The sequence below is a fragment of the Leucopleurus acutus genome, assembly GCF_964270905.1.
Source record: "Leucopleurus acutus genome assembly, chromosome: 5".
In the NCBI taxonomy this organism is placed as follows: Eukaryota; Metazoa; Chordata; class Mammalia; order Artiodactyla; family Delphinidae; genus Leucopleurus; species Leucopleurus acutus.
The window spans coordinates 129,989,084-130,010,428 of record NC_139147.1 but is presented as its reverse complement, the minus strand read 5'-3'; the positions used below and the strand labels follow the sequence as shown (position 1 = coordinate 130,010,428).

At 42.2% G+C, this 21,345-nt stretch overlaps 1 protein-coding gene across 1 annotated transcript in view; it reads left to right on the top strand.

Moving 5' to 3' along the window:
• Positions 1 to 21,345, top strand: part of TMEM108 (transmembrane protein 108) — a gene marked incomplete at its 3' end in the record, with an annotated part of 372,786 nt that overhangs the window by 215,030 nt on the left and 136,411 nt on the right. The window contains exon 3 of the mRNA XM_082839228.1: positions 2,158 to 2,239. Coding sequence (XP_082695354.1) covers positions 2,200 to 2,239 — 40 coding nt within the window. The 5' untranslated portion in view covers positions 2,158 to 2,199. The remainder of the gene's footprint in view (positions 1 to 2,157; positions 2,240 to 21,345) is intronic.

Sequence of the window (21,345 nt, the reverse complement as noted above, 5' to 3'; positions counted from 1 at the left end):
AATTGTATACTTAAAGGCTGAATTTTATGATACATTAATTATATCTCAGAAAAAATTTAAAGATAAATCAGTTCCACTTGGGGTATCATAAGAAAAAAAACCCAGCATGCCAATAGAGAATGATTAAAGAATGTCTTTAAAAAATATTCAGTGACACTTGTTAAAGGTGGCAAGGCATACTTTATTCAGGACCATCTGGATGGGCGCAGGGACCACTGCAGTGGGATTTTACTGTGGGGGGAGAGATTGGGCTCCACTCTGAACAAAGCATGGGCAAGTGGGAATTCATAGCCAAGGAGCAGTGTGGGGTCAGTGGATGGAAAACTACTAACAGGAAGCATCAGGGGTCAGGGGCTTGGCTGTACTGGCCCAACAGGGTTGTTGCTGAAGGCAGGCCAGGCTGTCATCACCTGGGGGTGGTAGAGTAAATCTTACCAGATATTGAGGGTGATTATATATTGAGGGTTTGGGGGTGCTGGTTAAACTGATTTAGCAGGGTTCTTGCTAAAACTAGTGTTATGGAACTCAGGTTTGGCTGCTCACCACTCAAGAGCCAATAATTCGAGAGGCAAGTGTCAGCAGAAAGAAAAGGTGCTTTAAGCAGAAAAGCTGGCAATCTGAGGAGAAGGCAGACTCGTGTCCAGAGGCCAACTCCAAAGATTCTGCTCAGCCATGACAGTTTTTAAAGGGAAAAATGGGGGGAAGACTCTCAGTGAATCATTGACACAGGAGGTTGGGTTCTGTATCATTCCCCACTGAGTGCAGACTGGCTGACTCTCTCTTCAGATGTTATCTTGCCTACATGATCTGCCTGCACTCTTCCTTAGGGGGCTGTTGAGGGTAGAGAGCTAGTCATTCTATAACTACTTCATTCTTCACTCTTCTTTTTGTCTAGGAAAAGAATCAGCAGGTTAAACAAGACATGGTATGCATCCAGGAGAGCGTAAGTCAGGAGTTAGGTTAAATTGCCTAATGATCTCATTCCTGTAATTAGGTTCTTTTAAGGTTAAAACGGGAACAGAAGTGGGTGAACAGGAAAGGGGCAAAAGAGCTGCTTTCACCAGGTTTTACAAGGAAGTTCACAGATAGGCCTAGGAGAAGTTTCAGGAGTGTGACGAAATACTCTTTGTCAAATGTGAATTTAAAACTTTAAAAAGACAAATGACTAATAAACCTATAAAATGCAAATTAAAGTAATGAGATGGAATGTGTGCTTATTTTCTTGACAAAGATGGAAAGAAAATACAAATTTCCATCATTGGGTAGGTTGCAGTCTAATGGAGATTTTCATAATATGATATTGATGAAGGGCAATTTGGCAATATATTTCAGAAGGCTTAGATTGTGTCCTTGTGATTCCATTTCTAGGACTTTATCTTGAAAAAATACTGTGTACCATTTAAAATAAAGTTGTAAGGTGGGAATTCCCTGGTGGTCTCATGCTTAGGACTCTGCACTTTCACTGCTGAGGGCCTGGGTTCAGGGAACTAAGATCCCGCAAGCCGAGCGGCATGGCCAAAAAAAAAAAAAAAGAAAAGAAAAAAAGTAGTAAAGTACAGTAACAGCACAGGAAGATGTCACCACTGCTAGGGAGAAAAATTAGAATGTATAATACATAAAGCAAAGCAGACCAGTAGAATTATACACATGAAAGTTTGCAGAGATAGGTAGTTTGTAGTTTCTTGTACACCCTTATCTATATTTTGTTTAGATATTCTTCACTGGAGGTATCTTTTATAATCAGAAAATAATAGAAAAGTTATTAAATATAATACAGTTTCAAATTGGTGATGCTTTTGGGGTGTTTTGTTTGATGAGCACAATAACAGAACTGAGATTAGAAGTTTCTTGTTTCTCCTGTTTCAAGACTAGAGATGCAGGGGAGAAGAATTGGAAGTCCTCAAAAGTTCCAAAGCCAGATTCTCACCCTCTAGTTGCCCATATGAATGGTGTATGTAGTTTCAGAATCTAATTGATTAACTGGTAGTTTTATAACATAGACTGTACTATGGTATATTCACTCCAAGAATTTTTCTCTTCAAATCAGGTATTTTGGGCTTTACAACCAGGATCATATTGAGTAGAGTTCTTTCTGATTCTTGACTTGAATTCTGTTTCCCAGATGTAACAATTTTCTTCTCCCAATTTCCTAGACAGAATCATGAATAAACTGGAGGACAAGCAGGACCAGATGATACCATGAAGAGAAGTTTACAGGCCCTCTATTGCCAACTGTTAAGTAAGTTGATGTCACATTTCTTCTTTCCTAAAATAGATCAATGTTATTGTTTGCCCAGTGCCAGAAACTTACACACCTTCTGGAGGAAGACCAGGGTTTGGTCAGTGAAGGACAATACATTTTCCCTCTGCTTCATCTAGGTACTTGAAATATCAAGCATTAAGTCATTCTATTGCCTTGGGCTTCAGTTACTGTACATAATTACTGTAGACTTCGTTATGATAATTCTAAATTGGCATGTGAAGCACAGTCAATTTGAAAATGAGTGTCAACAACGTTATTACTCTTGGTTTTGTGGCAGAATGAAGGGGGTTCCGGTATGATCCCCTCTGGGCTCCTCATGAAGAGGGAATGGTAGGCTGTGGGATTTAGTCACATATAACCTATTACCATTCAGTGACTGTACAACCTTTGACTTGGAACGTTTTGCATAGTTTTGCGTGTTCTTAGATAATGAGTGGTGAAAATGTGGTTTGTTTAGGTTCAGTGGTAGAATGAAGTGTTCGATCCTGATTTTCTCTGCAGGTTGTTGTGTTTTGCGTATTGTGCCACAAAGTGCCAGTTGCCATATAGGGAGTGTGTAGTCTTTGGGATTGGATTGTCACTGAATGAGTGTAAAATCCAGTACCAGTTGGTGGGTTTGATGTTCAGATTGACACATTTGGGACAACAGACGTTGCTCACTCCGGGTCAAACCAAAGGCATTGAGTTGGGAAAACTTGAAATTCACCATGCTTGTCTAATTCTTGCTGAGGTAGAGGACCTATCTTTCCTAGGCTGAGTGGCTCCTTGTTAACTTTTGCCAAGTAAATAACATGAAAATAGATTGAGATGCAAATCACCAGTCAGCCTTAGAATTTAGCAATTCAGGTTATGTTGTGCCCCCAGTGCAAAGCACTTTATCTACAGACAGCATTCTGGTTGGGTGTTTTAATTGACTCATTTTTGCTATTGAATTCTAATCCCCGAAACACAGATCACGTCAGCCTGATTTCAGCCTGATGGAACATCGCCAAGAGTTATAGGGACTCTCTCATATGCTTTCTCCATGTATTCTGTAGGGTTTGTTACCTTTTTTTTTTGTTTTTTAATGATAAGCTTGCTTGTTAGAGAAAAGGCTTTACGGATTGAAGAAGTAGTGTCATCAAGAAATGATTAATTCTGCCTTGATGGGATAGGGAACATTTGAAGGATAAATAGGATTTTACACACAAACATACACACACACACACACACACACACTCACACAGATACACCCTCAAGAAGGCAAGGCAGGTTTTACAGGCAAAAGAAACAAGAAACGAAAAAGAGCATAGTAGATTTAGAAGGCAGCAGGATGTTTGTTGAATTCACCTGTGCTGATTGTATGCCCCAGAGTGTGCATGTTATAAGGTCATATATTATCTGAAAGGCATCAGAGAAGTATTCTGTGGTTTAGAGTCCAGTCTTATTCTATAACAAGTGCCCATCCTCCCAGGTCCAACATACTGGAAAGCTGAAGAGATTTTCCTCAAACACTATCTGGATAGCTGCAGAAACTAACCTTGTCTTAACACTTTTCATTGTTTGCAAGCTTGCCTAGAAACGCAAGCAACCCAAATTAGGAGGTAGGTAGTGGCCTTCAATAAACCACACTGATTACTAGCTGGCTGATTGTGGGCTGGAGCCCAGCTTTGTACACAGCTGAAAGGGTGAAGCACTTGGGCAATAGATCAATTAGTCTGGCTTCAGAGAGTGGTTTTCATAAGTTCATCTGAGATGACAGGCTGTTATTTATAGCATTTTTTTCATGAGATGAGTTAGATATTTAGTAAAGTCCTAGATAACTTAAACTCTGGCATACATACACAAACAATATCATATATGTCATTGGTCAGCCAATTGTTCATTTATGCCTGGATTAACATTGTCCACAAACAAAATGGTTTTTCAGTGTCTGAAACTGACTTGAGAACTATAGAGGCAACATAAACTTATTATGTTACTTTATGTGACTCAGCAAACTGATTTTAATTTGGAGGGGGGACAGAGTGTTCTGGTTATCTTTTGTTGCATAACAAATCACCCCAAAACTTTGTAGCTTAAAACAACAACAATCATTTATTTTGCTCATGTATCTGCAGTTTGATTGGGGTTGGCAGACTCTCTGCTCCACAGTGGCTGGGATCTGGGCTGGAATAACTCCAAGAGCTGGGGCCTTTTTCCCTCAGGCCTTTTCACAGGACAAAGTGGGGCTTCCTCACAGCAATAGTGGCCTCAGGGTGGTCATACTTTATACATGGCACCTCACGGCTTTGAGGCCTGGGCAAAACCTACACGGCTTCTTAAGAATTAGGCTTGGAAATCCCAGAACAATACTTCAGCCACATTGTATTGGCGGAAGAAGTCACTAAGACCAACCCTGACCCAAGGGGAGAGGGATTGGACTCCACCTCTCAAAGGCAAGAGTAGTAGAAATTTGTAATCATCTTTAGTCTACCAGAGAGTATCTGTTTAACAAGAAAAAAAGTCAAGCACTTCCTAGTGGACATGAGCCAGTCCATGAGGCTCATCAGAGAAACTCCTCCCTCTGGAGTGCCTACTGTGTTCCCAGACCTGTGCTGATCAGCTCACGTGTGCCATCTCACTCACTCCAGAGGTAAATGCACCAATATGAAGAAGTGTTAGCAATGAGTGAGTTAAGGACCGGCCGAGGGTGATCAGGTGGTGAGTGATGAGGTTGGAATTCATAGCCAGGTCTCTCGGACCTCTTTGTTCATGTCCATTTTTTTTTATCCTGCCTGGTGTCTCCACCACACACAGAAAAAATGAGCAGTGTGGCCCCTATGGCTAGACAGGGGTGGTTCTAACCCATGATGGGCAAAGTTTGCATCCTATTAGTGATGTCAGGTAAGGCTGAAAAACAAATCCAAGCTCTTTCTGGGTCAGTACATCACAATCACCAGGCATTGAGGCTTTTGTGTGCTTGAGGGATGCAGTCTTTGGCAGGCAGGGCAGTTGAGGGTTTAATATTTTACTTTTATTACAACTGACTGTCTCTGCCTTTATTTTATTTCTTGGGCTTCATCCCACAGTGCAATACTGAGTATTTCATCCTGCCAGCTTTAGCCCTTTGGGAAGGTTTAACACATTTTAAACAATACCTTGGAATGACTAAGAGCTTGAGGATGAAGGTGGTGATGAGAACCTTCGTGATTATGTAGAAAACAAATGCTGCATTCGTTTTTCCTTTTTAGACCTAAGTAATAAAGTAGGTGTGAAGCTAGTGCCAGGAATATCTGGGTTTTTGAGCTGCCAGCCAGTGTTCAAATCCTATCCCTACCACTTAGTCGGTAGTTTATGTTAGGTAAGTTACTTAATCTCCATGTGCCTCATATATAAAATGGGATATGACCACCATGGTATATAGAAGAACTACAGTAAATGCCTGTTCTCTTATTGGGCCTTCCTGTCTGCAAGAGAAGGATACAGCCTCTCTAGGAGCTTGGCTATAACTGACATTTGGTTCACAAAACATTTTTACAGAATTTTTTTTTGAATTTTATTTTTTTATATAGCAGGTTCTTATTAGTTATCGATTTTATACATATTAGTATATATATTGTCAATCCCAATCTCCCAATTCATCCCACCATCACCACCACCCACCACCCGCTTCCCCCCTTGGTGTACATACGTTTGTTCTCTACATCTGTGTCTCTACTTCTGCCTTGCAAACCAGTTCATCTGCACCATTTTTCTAGATTCCACATATATGCATTAATATATGATATTTGTTTTTCTCTTTCTGACTTACTTCACTCTGTGTGACAGTCTCTAGGTCCACCCACGTCTCTACAAGTGACCCAACTTTGTTCCTTTTTATGGCTGAGTAATATTCCATTGTATATATGTGCCACATCTTCTTTATCCATTCGTCTGTCAATGACATTTTTACAGAATTTGATCCTTACAAACCTTATTAGGCAAGCAGGACATTAATTATCATTGATCTCATTCTACAGAGGAAGGAGTTGACACAATCAAGGCTGCCTTTCCCAGGCCATGTCACAATTTGTTTTAAAAGTAATAATGGAAAATAAGGAACATCATCACAAATGCTGAAGAACGTGACATTACTGGAGAGGCGCTGAGTCCTGAGTTGACAGATTTGGTCTTTGTCTGGGTGCTGTGTACTGGAAATTTGTTGCGTTACTTCATTTTTAAGAAGACCAAGACAATCCTTTTGAGCTCATGAACATAAGTTTTTATATACTAATATCTAATTAAGTCAAAGTTGTTTGGATACTTACTCAGAGTTAAGGAGCAATTATGTTTAGTAAGTTAAGCATTTGCTCTACACCCAGGCATCTGTATTCTTAATTCATACTCTGTATTATTGGTACATCTTTCTTGTTCTTGCATCCTCGGAATATGCTGAACTGTGGTGACCATACAAAAAGTAATCCTTTGCTCAATCCAGAGAACTGTTCATGGGTCCCTGTTACTCAGAAGGTGGAAGAGAAAGAGAACTCCTGCTGTAGATTTGGGCCCCTAACCTGTAGAATTTAGAAGGTAAAAGATATCACCTTTTTTGCCCTCTTTACCTGGCCCATGGGGATTGCATCTGTCTCAGACTTGAATTATGCACACACACCCCAAGATCCATATTACTCAACTCTCTAGATTCTTTCAGGCATAATGAGAAGCTGGTTGAGAATGGAGTTCATTTCTAATGGGATGATCTGCCTCTCATCTGATCTCTGGAACTGGGCAGAAGCCCCTAAAAATACTTTACAGTGAGCAAAATGTCTTTGGTGCTTTTTTAGCTCTAACTAGCACTTTTTGCCAACCAGCTACCCAGTGACTTTATTCGTCCCTCCAGGCACTTCTTAAACGAGAAATATCCACATAGTAATATCTTCCACAGGGGATTAACATTTTCCCTCTCTTTTTCCTCCATGCTTATCCTTATCCCATAGTAGACCCAGAGTCCCACCATGGTACCTACCCAGACCAGCTGCCCTACTCTGGTCTGTGATCTGAAGTTCTCATGTATTCATTAGGGTAGAAAGCAATCTAAATTAATTAATGCCAAGGTATGCTTCATTGGCTAGGGAGCTTCTCCATAACTTTCAGGGATATTTGCATTTTTAAAGAAATTAATTTTACCTTCTCAAGGCAAATGCTGTGTTGGTGTCATTTTAAACCATATCGAGTATAGCAGTTTAAACAGATAAGTTTCCCAGGGCCTGTCCATTTCTCTGAATCTCCTTGAGTCAATGGTCTTGAATCTTCATTTCTCTTTCTGGCTTATCTCTTGCCTCTTTGGCCAACTTAAACCAGAAATGATCTTATTATGCCCTATTTATACCCTTATCATCACCATCCTCCTGGATTTCCATCCCTGAATAGCTAAAGTCATCTCGATTTGTTCTCTGTTTCAACCTGGATGCAGTTGGATACCAGCTCCCATGGACTCTAACTTGTTGTGAATACATTTCTCTGCATCCACATTGTCTCTGTTCAGTGAAGGGCTTCCTGTGGTCTTGCCTGAACCCTTTTAATAGTTTTCCTTCTTGCTGCCCTAATCTCAGTCCTCCTCCTTCTACTTCACCCTAACATTGCCACAGAATAGCAGCTTGTCCTCTGCTGATGATCTTTCAATGGCTTTGCATTACCAGGAACAACAGTTCTCCTAGTGTGGTCCAAGAACCTCTCAGGATCCCTGAGACCTTTTCAGGAAGTCTGTGAGGCTCTCCTTTTCCAACTACATTATCTTTTTTTTTTTAAGAGGTGTATTTTTTAAAATTAATTTATTTATTTTGATTTTTGGCTGTGTTGGTTCTTCGTTGCTGCAGGCGGGCTTTCTCTAGTTGCGGCGAGCGGGGGCTACTCTTCGTTGTGGTGTGCGGGCTTCTTATTGCAGTGGCTTCTCTTGCTGCAGAGCACAGGCTCTAGGCGTGCGGGGTTCAGTAGTTGTGGCACGCGGACTTAGTTGCTCCGCAACATGTGGGAACTTCCCGGACCAGGACTCGAACCCATGTCCCCTGCATTAGCAGGCGGATTCTTAACCACTGCGCCACCAGGGAAGTTCCAACTGCATTATCTTTATGGTTTATAGCCTTCAACTATATTGCAACAGATTGAATGCAGAAGGTGATGTGAGATCCAGCTAGCTGTCTTTCATAAGCCAGATATTAAAGAGATTTACAAAAATTAAAACAATGACACCCTTCTCACTATATTTTTGTTTTAGAAATTATGGTTATATTTTATTTAAAATGTTATTTGTTAACATGTAATGAGTTTATTGTTATTTTAATGGATTAATTTTTTTGTTTCTCAGCTTTAACTTTTAGGATAGTAAATATTAGTAGATATAACCCATATAAACAAAGGCTCTTTGTGGTCCTCAATTTTTAAGAGTATAAAGAGGTCGTGAGACCAAAATATTTGAGAACCACTGTCTTCATGGTTTGTTTTTCCTGAGAAGTGAGAGGAAGTTTTCCCTGAAATTAAGGAGGGAGAGGTGGTATGAATCATAACTGACATGGAATTTATGTCCAAACAAGAACTAAATCCAGAAATGTAAGCTCTTTCCAATGTTACAGGCAGTTATAAAGATATTGCATTATGTTTGCATACGAAATGAAGAATTTTCATTTCCTCCACCACCATTGAAGGTGCTTCCCTCTCTCACTGAAGGTGCCTGGCCATAACCTCCATGTGGAGTGACACTGTGGCAGCCACAGTTAAGAGCTCAGATTCTGGATTAAGACTACTTGGGTTCAAATCCTGGTTTGCCACGAATTCTTATCTAAATGATTTTCACCTCTTTCCATACAAAACATGCCAATTGAGCATGCCTCCACTGCCAAACAGCTGTTGGACTGTCTGTCCTCCACCCCTTGCAAATCTATCACTCCGGAGGCCATGAAAGTAAAAGAGCATGCTCCATTTAGTAGCAAACAGCGAAGTGCTACCACCAGTGGCTATAATAATGGTAATGACATGTTTGGTCTCCAGTCAGCATTATGGAAATGGGAGGCATCCATTTCATCCGAGCTGCAATTCAGTATTTTAGACTGGATTACTCTGATTGGCTTTCATCGTTGTTTCTCAAACCTTGATGTACATTAGAATCACCTGGAGAGCTTTTAACAAATCCCCTTGTCCAGATCCGCCGCAGATCAATTAGAATGTTTGGAAGAGGGGGTAGGGAGCATGGGGCCTGGGCATCAGGTGATTCTAATGTGCAAGCAGGGTTGAGAATCACTGGCTTATAGCAGTGATAACCATGCAACAGAATCACCTAGAAGGCTTGTTTAAATACAGATTGCTGGGCTATCTGTGCCTGGAATTTCTGATTCAGTAGATCTGGGATGGGGACGATAATTTGTATTTCTAAATTTTCAGTGATGCTGAAGCTTTGGTCCAGGGACCACACTTTGAGAATCACTGTCTTAGACTAAAGAAGGTCTGTCCTGGAGCCAAAGATGCTTTCAACTTCCCTGCATCACTTGAGCTGCCTAGTGGTGAAATGGATCTTGGAACAAAATCAGGGTCAGTTGGGAAGGAAGAGGAGGAGAGAAGATGTCAGGAAGAGAACCAGGAGAATCACAGTGTTGCAGGGTTAGGAACTGTTAGAACTTGACATTTCAGTTACTCCTCAGGATACACTGGAAGTTAATTTTTACTCTGTTTTAAGAAAGGCACAAGGGCTTCCCTGGTGGCGCAGTGGTTGAGAGTCCGCCTGCCAATGCAGGGGACACGGGTTCGTGCCCCAGTCCGGGAAGATCCCACATGCCGCGGAGCGGCTGGGCCCGTGAGCCATGGCCGCTGAGCCTGCGCGTCCGGAGCCTGTGCTCTGCAATGGGAGAGGCCACAACAGTGAGAGGCCCGCATACCGCAAAAAAAAAAAAAAAAAAAGAATTTGAGGCTGGATTTTCTTTTATTATGCAAAAATATGCATCTGTTCTCTTAGGGAGAACAGGTCTCTTTGGTTCTGAAGGTTAAGTCATTCACACAGAAAATTGAGGAGGTAACACTTTGAAATGTGACATTAACCCAGGAAGTCTGTGCATACTGGGCCCTTAAAGGTGTCATGTTGATTTAATGTCTTTCACATTTTAAGTTGTGATTTTTTTTTTTTTTTTTTTGCGGTACGCGGGCCTCTCACTGTTGTGGCCTCTCCCATTGCGGAGCACAGGCTCTGGATGTGCAGGCTCAGCAGCCATGGCTCACGGGCCCAGCCAATCCGCGGCATGTGGGATCCTCCCAGACCAGGGCACGAACCCGTGTCCCAACCACTGCACCACCAGGGAAGCCCTAAGTTGTGATTTTTAAATTTGCATTGAGTCAACAACTCTCTTATGCAGAATAACCAAACATTAGTAAGGCATTCTCATTGTAAGCAATGTCAATGAAGACTGAGGAATAAAATATTTTAAAGAAACTCAATTTTATGACTTTCAAGTGTATTCCATTACATAGTTGGCAGGAACATAGGTGAGGGAAGTCATGCTTACACATGCTTACACATAGAGACTTATGCAAATTTAAATGTTAACTCTTTAAATGAAGAAAAGGGATTTTTTTCCCAGCAGATTCATGTTGGCTTGTAATAAATCTTCAGTGGACGTTTTCTGAACAGTTTAATCATTGCCTTTACAAATGTGATGGACACTGGAGATTCTTTAGGCTAGAATCCAAGAAGCTCCCCAAGCCTAAGCCACATTGCCTTTGCCAGCTCTCCTTTCGTGTCTCCCTCTCCTGTTCACCCATTTCCCCTTCCTTTCCTTTCGTTCGTCTCCATCACCAGACTTTCTCTTCTCTTTGCTCTTCCCCTTCAGAAGTTTCTGAAATTTTCTCCTGCAGGGCATAAATCCTTTGTCTGCTGCAGGTATCCTGACAGCTCCTCAAAAGTTAATTTCTTGTCTTTGATCTGGCTGCACCAGCATATCACTCAGGATATCAGGGTGCCCTGTGAGCTGTGGCCAGTCATATTACTCCGCCCACCCCCCCAGCGTCTTCATCAGTTTCCCCATCTATAAAAAGCTCCCTATGGCTGCCGTATCAAATTAGCACAAACTTGGTGCCTTCAAACAATAGGACTTTTTTTTTCTCACAGTTATGGGGGCCAGAAGTCTGAAATCAGGGTGTCAGCAGAGGTACACTGCCCTCAAAGGCTCCAAGGGAGAATCTTTCCTTGACTCTTCTATTCTGGTGCTTCCGAGATGTTCCTTGGTTCATGGCTGCATCACTCCAAACTCTGCCTTTGTCTTCACGTGGCCTTCCCTCTTATCCCTGTGTCTCTCCTGTGTGTGTCTCTTGTAAGGACACTTGTCATTGGACTTAGGGCCCACTTGGATCCAGCATGATCTCATCTCAAATATGCTTAACTTCATTACATCTGCAAAAATACTTTTTCCAAATAAGGTCTCATTAACAGGTTTCTGGGTTAGGACATAGAACTTTTGAGGGACCACCCCTCAACCAACTAGAGCACGATATTGCTATACTTCATTGAGTTGGAAATATAAGTATATTGAGCACTTAGCACAGTGCCCAGTTCAGAATATGTGCTCAGGAAGTGGTGGATGTGGGTTGAGGAGCAGGGTATGAGGAAATGGAACTAGTGAGCTTATGAGTTTATACAGCTTTTTGGAGACGTTTTCCATAAAGTGAGGGCAAGAGAGGGCTGTAGCTAGTGGTGGTTAGAGGGCTAAGTGTTTAAAAAAACAAAAGCAATAACAAACAAACAAAAACAGTGAATTGAGCTGGTGTAAAAGTTCCCAGGAAAGGTTTGCAGAAACTGAGTGCTGTAGGGCTATGAGCTTCAGGGGGTGTGAGAGGCACGCTGAGGGTGAGCCCCTAGGGCAGGAGCAGCTCTAGCTGTGATTCCCGTGCTATATATAGTTGGTGCACAAGCTATGTTTCCTGACCTTACCAATGAATGCCAGTACTGGGTACATAATTGTGCTGTGTTTGATGAGAAGAGGCAAGAATTAGATTCCCCTGAACGGTGATGAGTGAGTCTGGTTAACACTGAGCATAAGGGCTTTAATGATTTCCCTGAGATGTTCTCTCAAAGTCAGACAACTGTCTCCCCACAGGGCAGAGCCCAGGCTCTGTGCTGGCAGCTGTGGGTCTGCTAATTATAAGGTGGCTCAGGAGAGAGCCCAGAGCCCTCTGAGATGAAAAGATGCTACAGTTTACTTTGAAATTCCATGGTTAGATGAAGAAATGAGAGCATACCCACTTTCCCCAAAAGCCAGAGTCCTTGAGTCACCTAGACGAGGGACCAGTATCGTGCCCCAAGTGCCTGCTAGGTCATGCCCCGGCATCCTGGGTTGCAGTGGGAGATGATGGGAAGGGAGGGTTGGAAGCTCTAGAGTGGGGCACTGGAACAGCGATGGTGATAATTAAGACTCCAGCTCTGGCCTGGAGGCCATTATGAGGCCTGGACAGCCTCCGAGGTTGGGGGAGTGCCAGTCTGAAAGAAGCCCAAGTGGCTGGGCAGCTTTCTTGTCTGAACACCTGAGGTCTCATCTAAGCAGCACTCACAAAGAAGGCTCAGACAAATATAGTCACAGTATGTCTTTGATATGTTATTGTTATTCTGACCTGTGGTAACTGCAAAATAATTGAACTAAGAAATAAAGCATACTATTTATTTAAATAGCTTGGCCATAGAAATTCCATAGGGAAAAAATGTCCCATATTTCACCCAAAAAGTTGGTCTCATATTGTTAGGACATTCAATTTCTCTTTTGGCAAGTGTCTTTGGTCAGGCTCCCTGGAAGCAGACCTTGACTCCTAAGAAGTGACTTGTTGGGAAACATTCCCAGGAAACCAACAGGGGCATAGGGAGTGGGCCTGGAAAGGGAAGGAGGCCCCACAAGGGTGCCGTATCCAACAAAGCCCCACAGAGGCTGGCTTGGGCTTAGTTTCTCCTGTGAACTCTGGTAAGAGCGCAGGTCACATCTTGGCCTTGTCCCCATCATGGGTGACAGAGCTGGAGCGTCCTATTCCCTGATTGGTGGGTCAGTGCATGTGCCAGGCACCATTTAAGCACTTTAAATTAGTGGCATGCATATTATCACATTTAATACACTGAGACACGCAAAGCATTTGGAACAGAGCTATAAATTTTGGATTGTTATTATTTCACCACCATTATCACCCCTTCCCCTACTCCTTCCGTTTCTCTGGAGTTAAAGTAAAACTTCATCTCTCTTTTATCTCTAGGACCTTGTTCTCATTCTTATGCACCATATTACAAATGCAAACTATTACATCTCTGTCCTTTCCCCTACGAGTCCTCCTGCTAAGTCTCCTTCTTTGAGAACCTGTCTGGAGTCCCAGCTGAGGACTGGAGGTGACCGGCGAAGGGCTGGTGATGAAGATGTCTGTGGTTAGAGGTGTAATTGAAATCCCGCCAGATGTGGCCCCATGGGCTTCTCCTGTGCATGATTAAATTGGGATGATAAATGAGAGGGACCAGGTATTTTAATCTTTCCCTGGAGATGTGGCTCTTACACATGTGGTCTCCTTGGGAATGTTTTCCCATAGGTGGAACTTTGGCAAGAGTCATTGCCAGTCTGAGGATCCAGATTTCCCCAATCAACAGATGCTTCAAAAATATAAAGTTCTAAAAACTAGGAAATTATTTATAGACTTCTGAGAGAATTGTAGTATAATTATAAAGGAAGGAGGGCAGTCTTTATGCAGAACGTCTAATTGTTCTTGTGAGGAAGCTGATCCAGGTTTTAGAGAAAAACTTGTGTGTGTACACCAGGGAATTCAGAAGTTTACCTTCTGATGCTACATGAAAATGAGTTGGCTTGATGTCAAATAAAGTTCATTTTCTTTAAAAAAAAAAAAGAGGAGGAGGAGGAGAGGAAGAGAAAGAGGAGGCATCAGATAAGCAATTGCTAAATCTAGAAAGAGATTAGCAGTCAGGATGTTTCCACTTGCTTCCTTTTTCTTCCATTTTCCACGACAAGATTTTATTCCCTGGAATATATGGAAGAGTCATAAAAGCATATACTTTCAGAGCTGAATGGAAGATCCTTTAGTAATTGTCACCCCATTTGACAGATGAAGCAGTGGATGCCATCCTGAGAGGATAAGTAACTTGTTCAAGATGCAAGCCTGGTTGACGTGAGGTCAGAGGCTCAAACATGGGTCCACGGAGCCAGGTGCAGTGCTCACTCTAGGCTCTCCTTCCACCACCCTCCACCTTGCCTTGTGCTCCAGTCACACTGATTTTCTCTTCCTTCCTCAAGTATTCCAACAACCTGGCATGACTGGCTCCCTGCTGCTTGGGGCGTGGCCCCCTGACCTCCTCCCAGCAGCTTCCTCTCCACCCAGGCTCTCTCCATCAGGTTACCCTGGTTTAAGTCTTGCATAGCACATGGAGCCATCTGACATTTTCTTTGCCTTGTTTTTTGCATTGCCTACATCTCCCCTTGGAATGTCAGCTACAAGCCAACATCCTGTATTCCCAGCATTGAACAGTGCCCAGCTCATGAAATTCCCCCAACAAAATGGCATTAAAACAGAATGAACCAGGTAGAGGACCAATGGGCAGGTTTCTTGGGTGGTTCATATTGTCAGGTGAGACCCATGTTGAAAGGGGTTGGAGTTATGGTCTAGATTAGTACTGTCTGATAGACATAGAGAACGTAAGTCACAATTTTATATTTTCCAGTAGCCACATTAGAAAAAGTGGGAAGAAATAGGTGAAATTAATTTTAGTAATGTATTTTATTTAACCCAGTATATCTAAAATATTATCATTTCAACATGTAATTAATATTTTATAAATTATTAGTGAAGTATTTTGTTTGCTTGCTTTCATACCGGGTCTTTGAAACCCCCTATATAATTTACACTTACAGCACATCTCAATTTGGACACTGAATTTTCATCAGAAATACTTGATTGGCATTTAGATATCATAAAATATATAGTTGAAAAATTAGATTCACATACGTAAATTAGATTCACATAATTAGATTCACATACTTTTCTAACAATTGAATTTGTTATCAGTTTTTAAGTTTAGTTAAAAATGAATAAAACTTTAAAATTCAGGTCCTCAGTCACTAGCAACATTTCAAGCACACAGTGCCGCACGAGGCTCATGGCTGCGTGAGTCTGTATCGGTGACATCTGACTGTTGGTTTTGAAGTTCCTCTGCCCTTTCTGCCCTCCATCAGTCCCGTGGTATGGAGCCTGGTGGGTGGGGCCCACTGAGGCAGAACACCAGGGCCTTGGTCCAGGATAAATGACTGTGCCTCTAGCCCATCAGTCTCTGGCCATCATGTTAAGAGATAGGAGTTAGTAAATCCCTTTAAGTAAAGTTGTTTTATTTTGAGTTGTTCTGGAAGAAGGGCAAGGTCAGGGGATTCTCACACTGCCCACAGAGAATGTGTACTCCAGGGTTGAACACAAAGCACACATGTGAGCTTCTCTCGAATTGGATAGCATCAGGCTCTTGGAGCTCCTCGGGGCTTAGAAAACAGAGAACATCACATAAAGCAGAGGGCCTGACTCTCGAGCAGCACTGCTTGGGTAGCTGTGACAGTGAGCCATGGAAGCATTGAGAGTTTATCTGTCCAGGAAGGCTTCTTTCCTCATATCCTCCGCAAGGCCCTGAACTAATGAGCATCCCTCCTCCAAAGCATGTTTTGAGATCCTCAGCCCCTCTGTATCCATCTCATCCTGACCTCTGCTGCAATCCTGGCCTGGCAGCCCTGCGTCTCCCTCAGTTCCCAAGGAGCTTAATGATGCAGGGGCAGATGAGTTATTTCTCACAGCTTTCCTACACTTGTCCAGGAGGCCTGGGTATCATGCCGTGAGCTGATTCCACCAGCAACCCAAAAGGAAAGTTTCATGGTGCATGCATCCCTTGGGAGAACAAGGGTCATCAGATGTCACAGGCTTCTGTCATGGCTCTAAGTTAATTACGAAGTGACTGTTCTTCTCTGCTAAGAACATTAGCAGAGTAACTCTAATTGAGATATCCAGAGCACAGATGGCCAGATAGGCAAGGGGCCTGATGAGCAGACAAAGGCTAAAATTTGTCTTGAGGAAAACTATCTCACATAAATTCTTAAATCACAAACAATTTCCAGGTAGAGCTCTTTCCAAATGAATGAGCTATCAAGAATGGAATTTTTAGGGGCTTCCCTGGTGGCGCAGTGGTTGAGAGTCCGCCTGCCGATGCAGGGGACATGAGTTTGTGCCCCGGTCCAGGAGGATCCCACATGCCGTGGAGCAGCTGGGCCCGTGAGCCATGGCCGCTGAGCCTGTGTGTCCGGAGCCTGTGCTCTGCAACGGGAGAGGCCACAACAGTGAGAGGCCCACGTACCGAAAAAAAAAAAAGAATGGAATTTTTAGAAGACATCCCTACTTTAAATCCCTCTCTACAACCCCTGGGTAGATCATTTGGTATCCTTCTGTTTTCATTATCTTTCAACTCACTTTCATAAAGAACCTACTATGTATTTCATTCCTAGGCATTGTGCTAGGCACTGGGAGTGAAAAGATGTGAGCCCTTCTCTCCACAAACTCCAGGCTAGTGGAGAGGGCAGCTTCACACAGAAAACTGGAGTACAAAAGTGGTTCATCATGACTCCTTATCAGACAGAGCACCTGCTGCACGTATGGCTCTGGGGAAAATTCTAGGGCTACAAAGAGGCACAAGGCATAATCCACTCTCCAGAAGCTTATAGTATAATCAAGAAGACAGGTATAGAAGATAAAAAGAGAATAGTATGTTTTAGAATATAAGAAGAAGCCACAGGTCAAGCCATGTTCTTAAGTCCAACTTAATAGTAATAAAGATGACGTTTTGATTCAACTTCTGACTCCTCTGTGTATGTTTTAATGGGTTCCCAACTTGGAGCAAGGCAGTGATTAGTCCCTAAAACCAGCACTACAACCAAAGGTGACTAATGAAAACAAGCCATTTATACTTCACAAAGTGTTTTCTCATCTGATATGCCTTTCATCATCCTGACAACCCTGTTGATGGGCATCATTTTTATCACCATGTTACGACACATAAAATGGAAACCCAAAGAAGCTAAGTGTTGTGGTCAAGATCCTACAAGGAACTTGGACCCAGGTCTTCATACTCCAAAATCTTTACCCACAGTCTCCCATATTTTATCTAAATCACAGTCCTTGTACTGGGAATACCGTACAACCCACTAAGGACAGTTGTGCCATCTGATTGTGTGTTTCTTCTTGGAGTTTTTCAACTTCAGGCAATGAACTCCTCCAACCTTTCCCTTGCAATATGCCTCATTTTGTTTTAGCAGCTTTGGTGGTTGGTCTTTTTGTCGTCCCCACCCCCTGCCCCTAGTCTGTTTAAAGAAATAAAACAAACAGTAGTAGGATAAGGATATTAGCTCCCAAGTTGGCTTGGTAAGATTTGGGAAAAGGATGGAGGCAGTGGGCCATTCCTTTTATAAGCTGATGAATCTGGAGTTCATTTAGCCTAATTATTTCTTAGTTAGCAAGCTCTGGTTGTGCCATCCTTATGGCTGTATTTTTAGAAGTCTTAGATTATTATAGCAACTGTGAAAAAGAATGGGAAAAGAAATCTGGCTCCCAGTATACATCTGCTTAATTGTTTCTTGAGTTAGATTTGCCTTCATCCAGCCCTCAGAGGATACTGCACCCATCCTTGTGTGGTTGCTGATGGGGCTACCAGCTGATGAGAGGTGTTTCAGGGTGCTGCAGGTCCTCCTCCTCATCCAGTTGTTTATTCTGGGTACCAGATGGACCTGGGAGGGTCGAGGTGGAAAAGACCACATAGGAAGCGTGCATAAATGTGACATGACATCGCCCTCATGGTGCCAAGTGAAACATTAACAATTTGTGTTGAGTCTGATATTCTAGTCATGGCACTTAAGCCTCGTTCAAGCTGATGTGATAAGAGGAAGAGATTGTAATGGGACAGCCCCACTGTGTACTGGAGAGTGACAAGGGATTCAGGAAGTAAATAAATATGGTAAATTATTGGGCTGCATCGGAGCAGCTAAGGGCAGGGAATGTTAGCCCTTAAACGGTTTCTCTCACATATGGTTAATTACAGAAAAGCTTTGAAGGAGTTGTAGAGGAAAAACCAGAGTAGGGAATACTCTGAGCAGGAAGGATGTGAACTGACGTTTTACTGCCACCTCCTGCATCCTACAGCAGCCATCGCTCTCCCACCTTCCCTGCTGCTTTCCCAGGGGCTCACTTGCGGTCTCCTCACCCACTGAGCTCCCATCTGCATCTCCCCCTAGGGAACTGGATTCTGTTTTCCATAAGTCCTCGGCACTGAGGGCCTGCCCCAACAGACTGGTCACCCAGCACTGTGACAGGGAAGTCGACTTGGCCTGGATTCTCTGGGTGTTCCTAAACTCCACAGCTGAGCTTTCATAGCCTGTCCAGGGTGAGGTCAGATATGACACATCCGTTGGACTTCCCACGTTGTCAACAGCAACGCTTTCTCTAGCTGCTTGGTTTTCTCCAGCTCCTCCTCCTGCCAAGTCTTGGCTCTTCTTTCACATCCTCACTGGTTCATTGCTGAGGGGCTACCATGCCTTACTGCCAAGCCCATCCAACATAGTTTATTTTCCTTCAGCATTTACAGTATTTCAAGAGAAAAAAATGCAAGATATGGTTGTGGGACCAGTGAAATAATCTATTTTGCCTTTTGTTTCCCCAGAAGAAGGATGATACAGTCCAGTGAGGAGAAGGGAGATGATAAAAATATTTTGAAGAAGCTTAGAATCCCAGAGTAATAAAGAATGAAGAAATGCAGATAACAGAGTACAAGGAATTAGAAAAGTGGTCATAGTTGAGTCCAGAGTTACTATGAAGATATGAAATGAGATCAGGGTGGTGGAAGGCTAGGGAAAGAGATGAAAAAGAGGAAGAAAAACGGGAGACGGAAAGTTAAGAGTTGAGAGGATGGAGACATTTTTTAAGCAACCCCTAATCCCGTGATGTAATTATAGTCATTACATTATGACTGTAATTACAGTCATAATGATGTGGACAGTTTAAAGTCATTATATTTTATTTGCTATTTAATACAATTTTCATAATAGAGTAAAAGTCCCCAGAAGCCCAGCATATGGCACTGTAAAAATCCCATTGATTTGCAAATACCTTGCAAAATCCTGTTGTTTAGCTATTAAGGCTGTCTACTAATTGCACAAGTGGAGTGTTGGGGTGAATTTCAACAGGAGTTTGAGGTTGTGAGTGTATCAAAAGCCAAAGATGTTCTAAGAAATGTAAGAAGAAAATAAAAAGCCTAAAGTGAATCAAATGGGCCCCAGGCTTCTGGTTGAATAACAAAGTGTATTAAATTTGCTGAGTCCAAAAGTCAAAACACTGTGGATCTGCTCATTGTACTAAATTGTTTATATCAATAAAACATCATCAAGGAAACAGCAGACCTTAGTGATGAGTTTTCAAGTTCATCAGAGATTCCTACAATAGTGACATCAGCCATTGATTCTTAGTTGTTGCCATGGCTACTAGATGCCACTAGGATAACCCTGATAATCTTTATTTCATAACTGATGACATTTCAGAGGTGAATTTATCTGATTAGGAACACTATAGGAAGCACCATCATTTTATTTTTTTTATTTTTTTTTTAAACATCTTTATTGGAGTATAATTGCTTTACAATGGTATGTTAGTTTCAGCTTCACAACAAAATGAATCAGTTATATATATACATATGTTCCCATATCTCTTCCCGCTTGCGTCTCCCTCCCTCCCACCCTCCCTATCCCACCCCTCCAGGCGGTCACAAAGCACCGAGCTGATCTCCCTGTGCTATGCGGCTGCTTCCCACTAGCTATTTACCTTACGTTTGGTAGTGTATATATGTCCATGCCTCTTTATCGCTTTGTCACCATTTACCCTTCCCCCTCCCCATAGCCTCAAGTCCATTCTCTAGTAAGTCTGTGTCTTTATTCCTGTTTCACCCCTAGGTTTTTCATGACATTTTTTTTTCTTAAATTCCATATATATGTGTTAGCATACGGTATTTGTCTCTCTCTTTCTGACTTACTTCACTCTGTATGACAGACTCTAGGTCTATCCACCTCATTACAAATAGCTCAATTTCGTCTCTTTTTACGGCTGAGTAATATTCCATTGTATATATGTGCCACATCTTCTTTATCCATTCATCCGATGATGGACACTTAGGTTGTTTCCATCTCTGGGCTATTGTAAATAGAGCTGCAATGAACATTTTGGTACATGACTCTTTTTGAATTATGGTTTTCTCAGGGTATATGCCCAGTAGTGGGATTGCTGGGTCATATGGTAGTTCTATTTGTAGCTTTTTAAGGAACCTCCATACTGTTCTCCACAGTGGCTGTATCAATTTACATTCCCACCAACAGTGTAAGAGGGTTCCCTTTTCTCCACACCCTCTCCAGCATTTATTGTTTCTAGATTTTTTGATGATGGCCATTCTGACTGGTGTGAGATGATATCTCATTGTAGTTTTGATTTGCATTTCTCTAATGATTAGTGATATTGAGCATTCTTTCATGTGTTTGTTGGCACTCTGTATATCTTCTTTGGAGAAATGTCTATTTAGGTCTTCTGCCCATTTTTGGATTGGGTTGTTTGTTTTTTTGTTATTAAGCTGCATGAGCTGCTTATAAATTTTGGAGATTAATCCTTTGTCAGTTGCTTCATTTGCAAATATTTTCTCCCATTCTGAGGGTTGTCTTTTGGTCTTCTTTATAGTTTCCTTTGCTGCGCAAAAGCTTTTAAGTTTCATTAGGTCCCATTTGTTTACTTTTGTTTTTATTTCCATTACTCTAGGAGGTGGGTCAAAAAGGACCTTGCTGTGATTTATGTCATAGAGTGTTCTGCCTATGTTTTCCTCTAAGAGTTTGATAGTTTCTGGCCTTACATTTAGGTCTTTAATCCATTTTGAGCTTATTTTTGTGTATGGTGTTAGGGAGTGATCTAATCTCATACTTTTACATGTAGCTGTCCAGTTTTCCCAGCACCACTTATTGAAGAGGCTGTCCTTTCTCCACTGTACATTTCTGCCTCCTTTGTCAAAGATAAGGTGACCA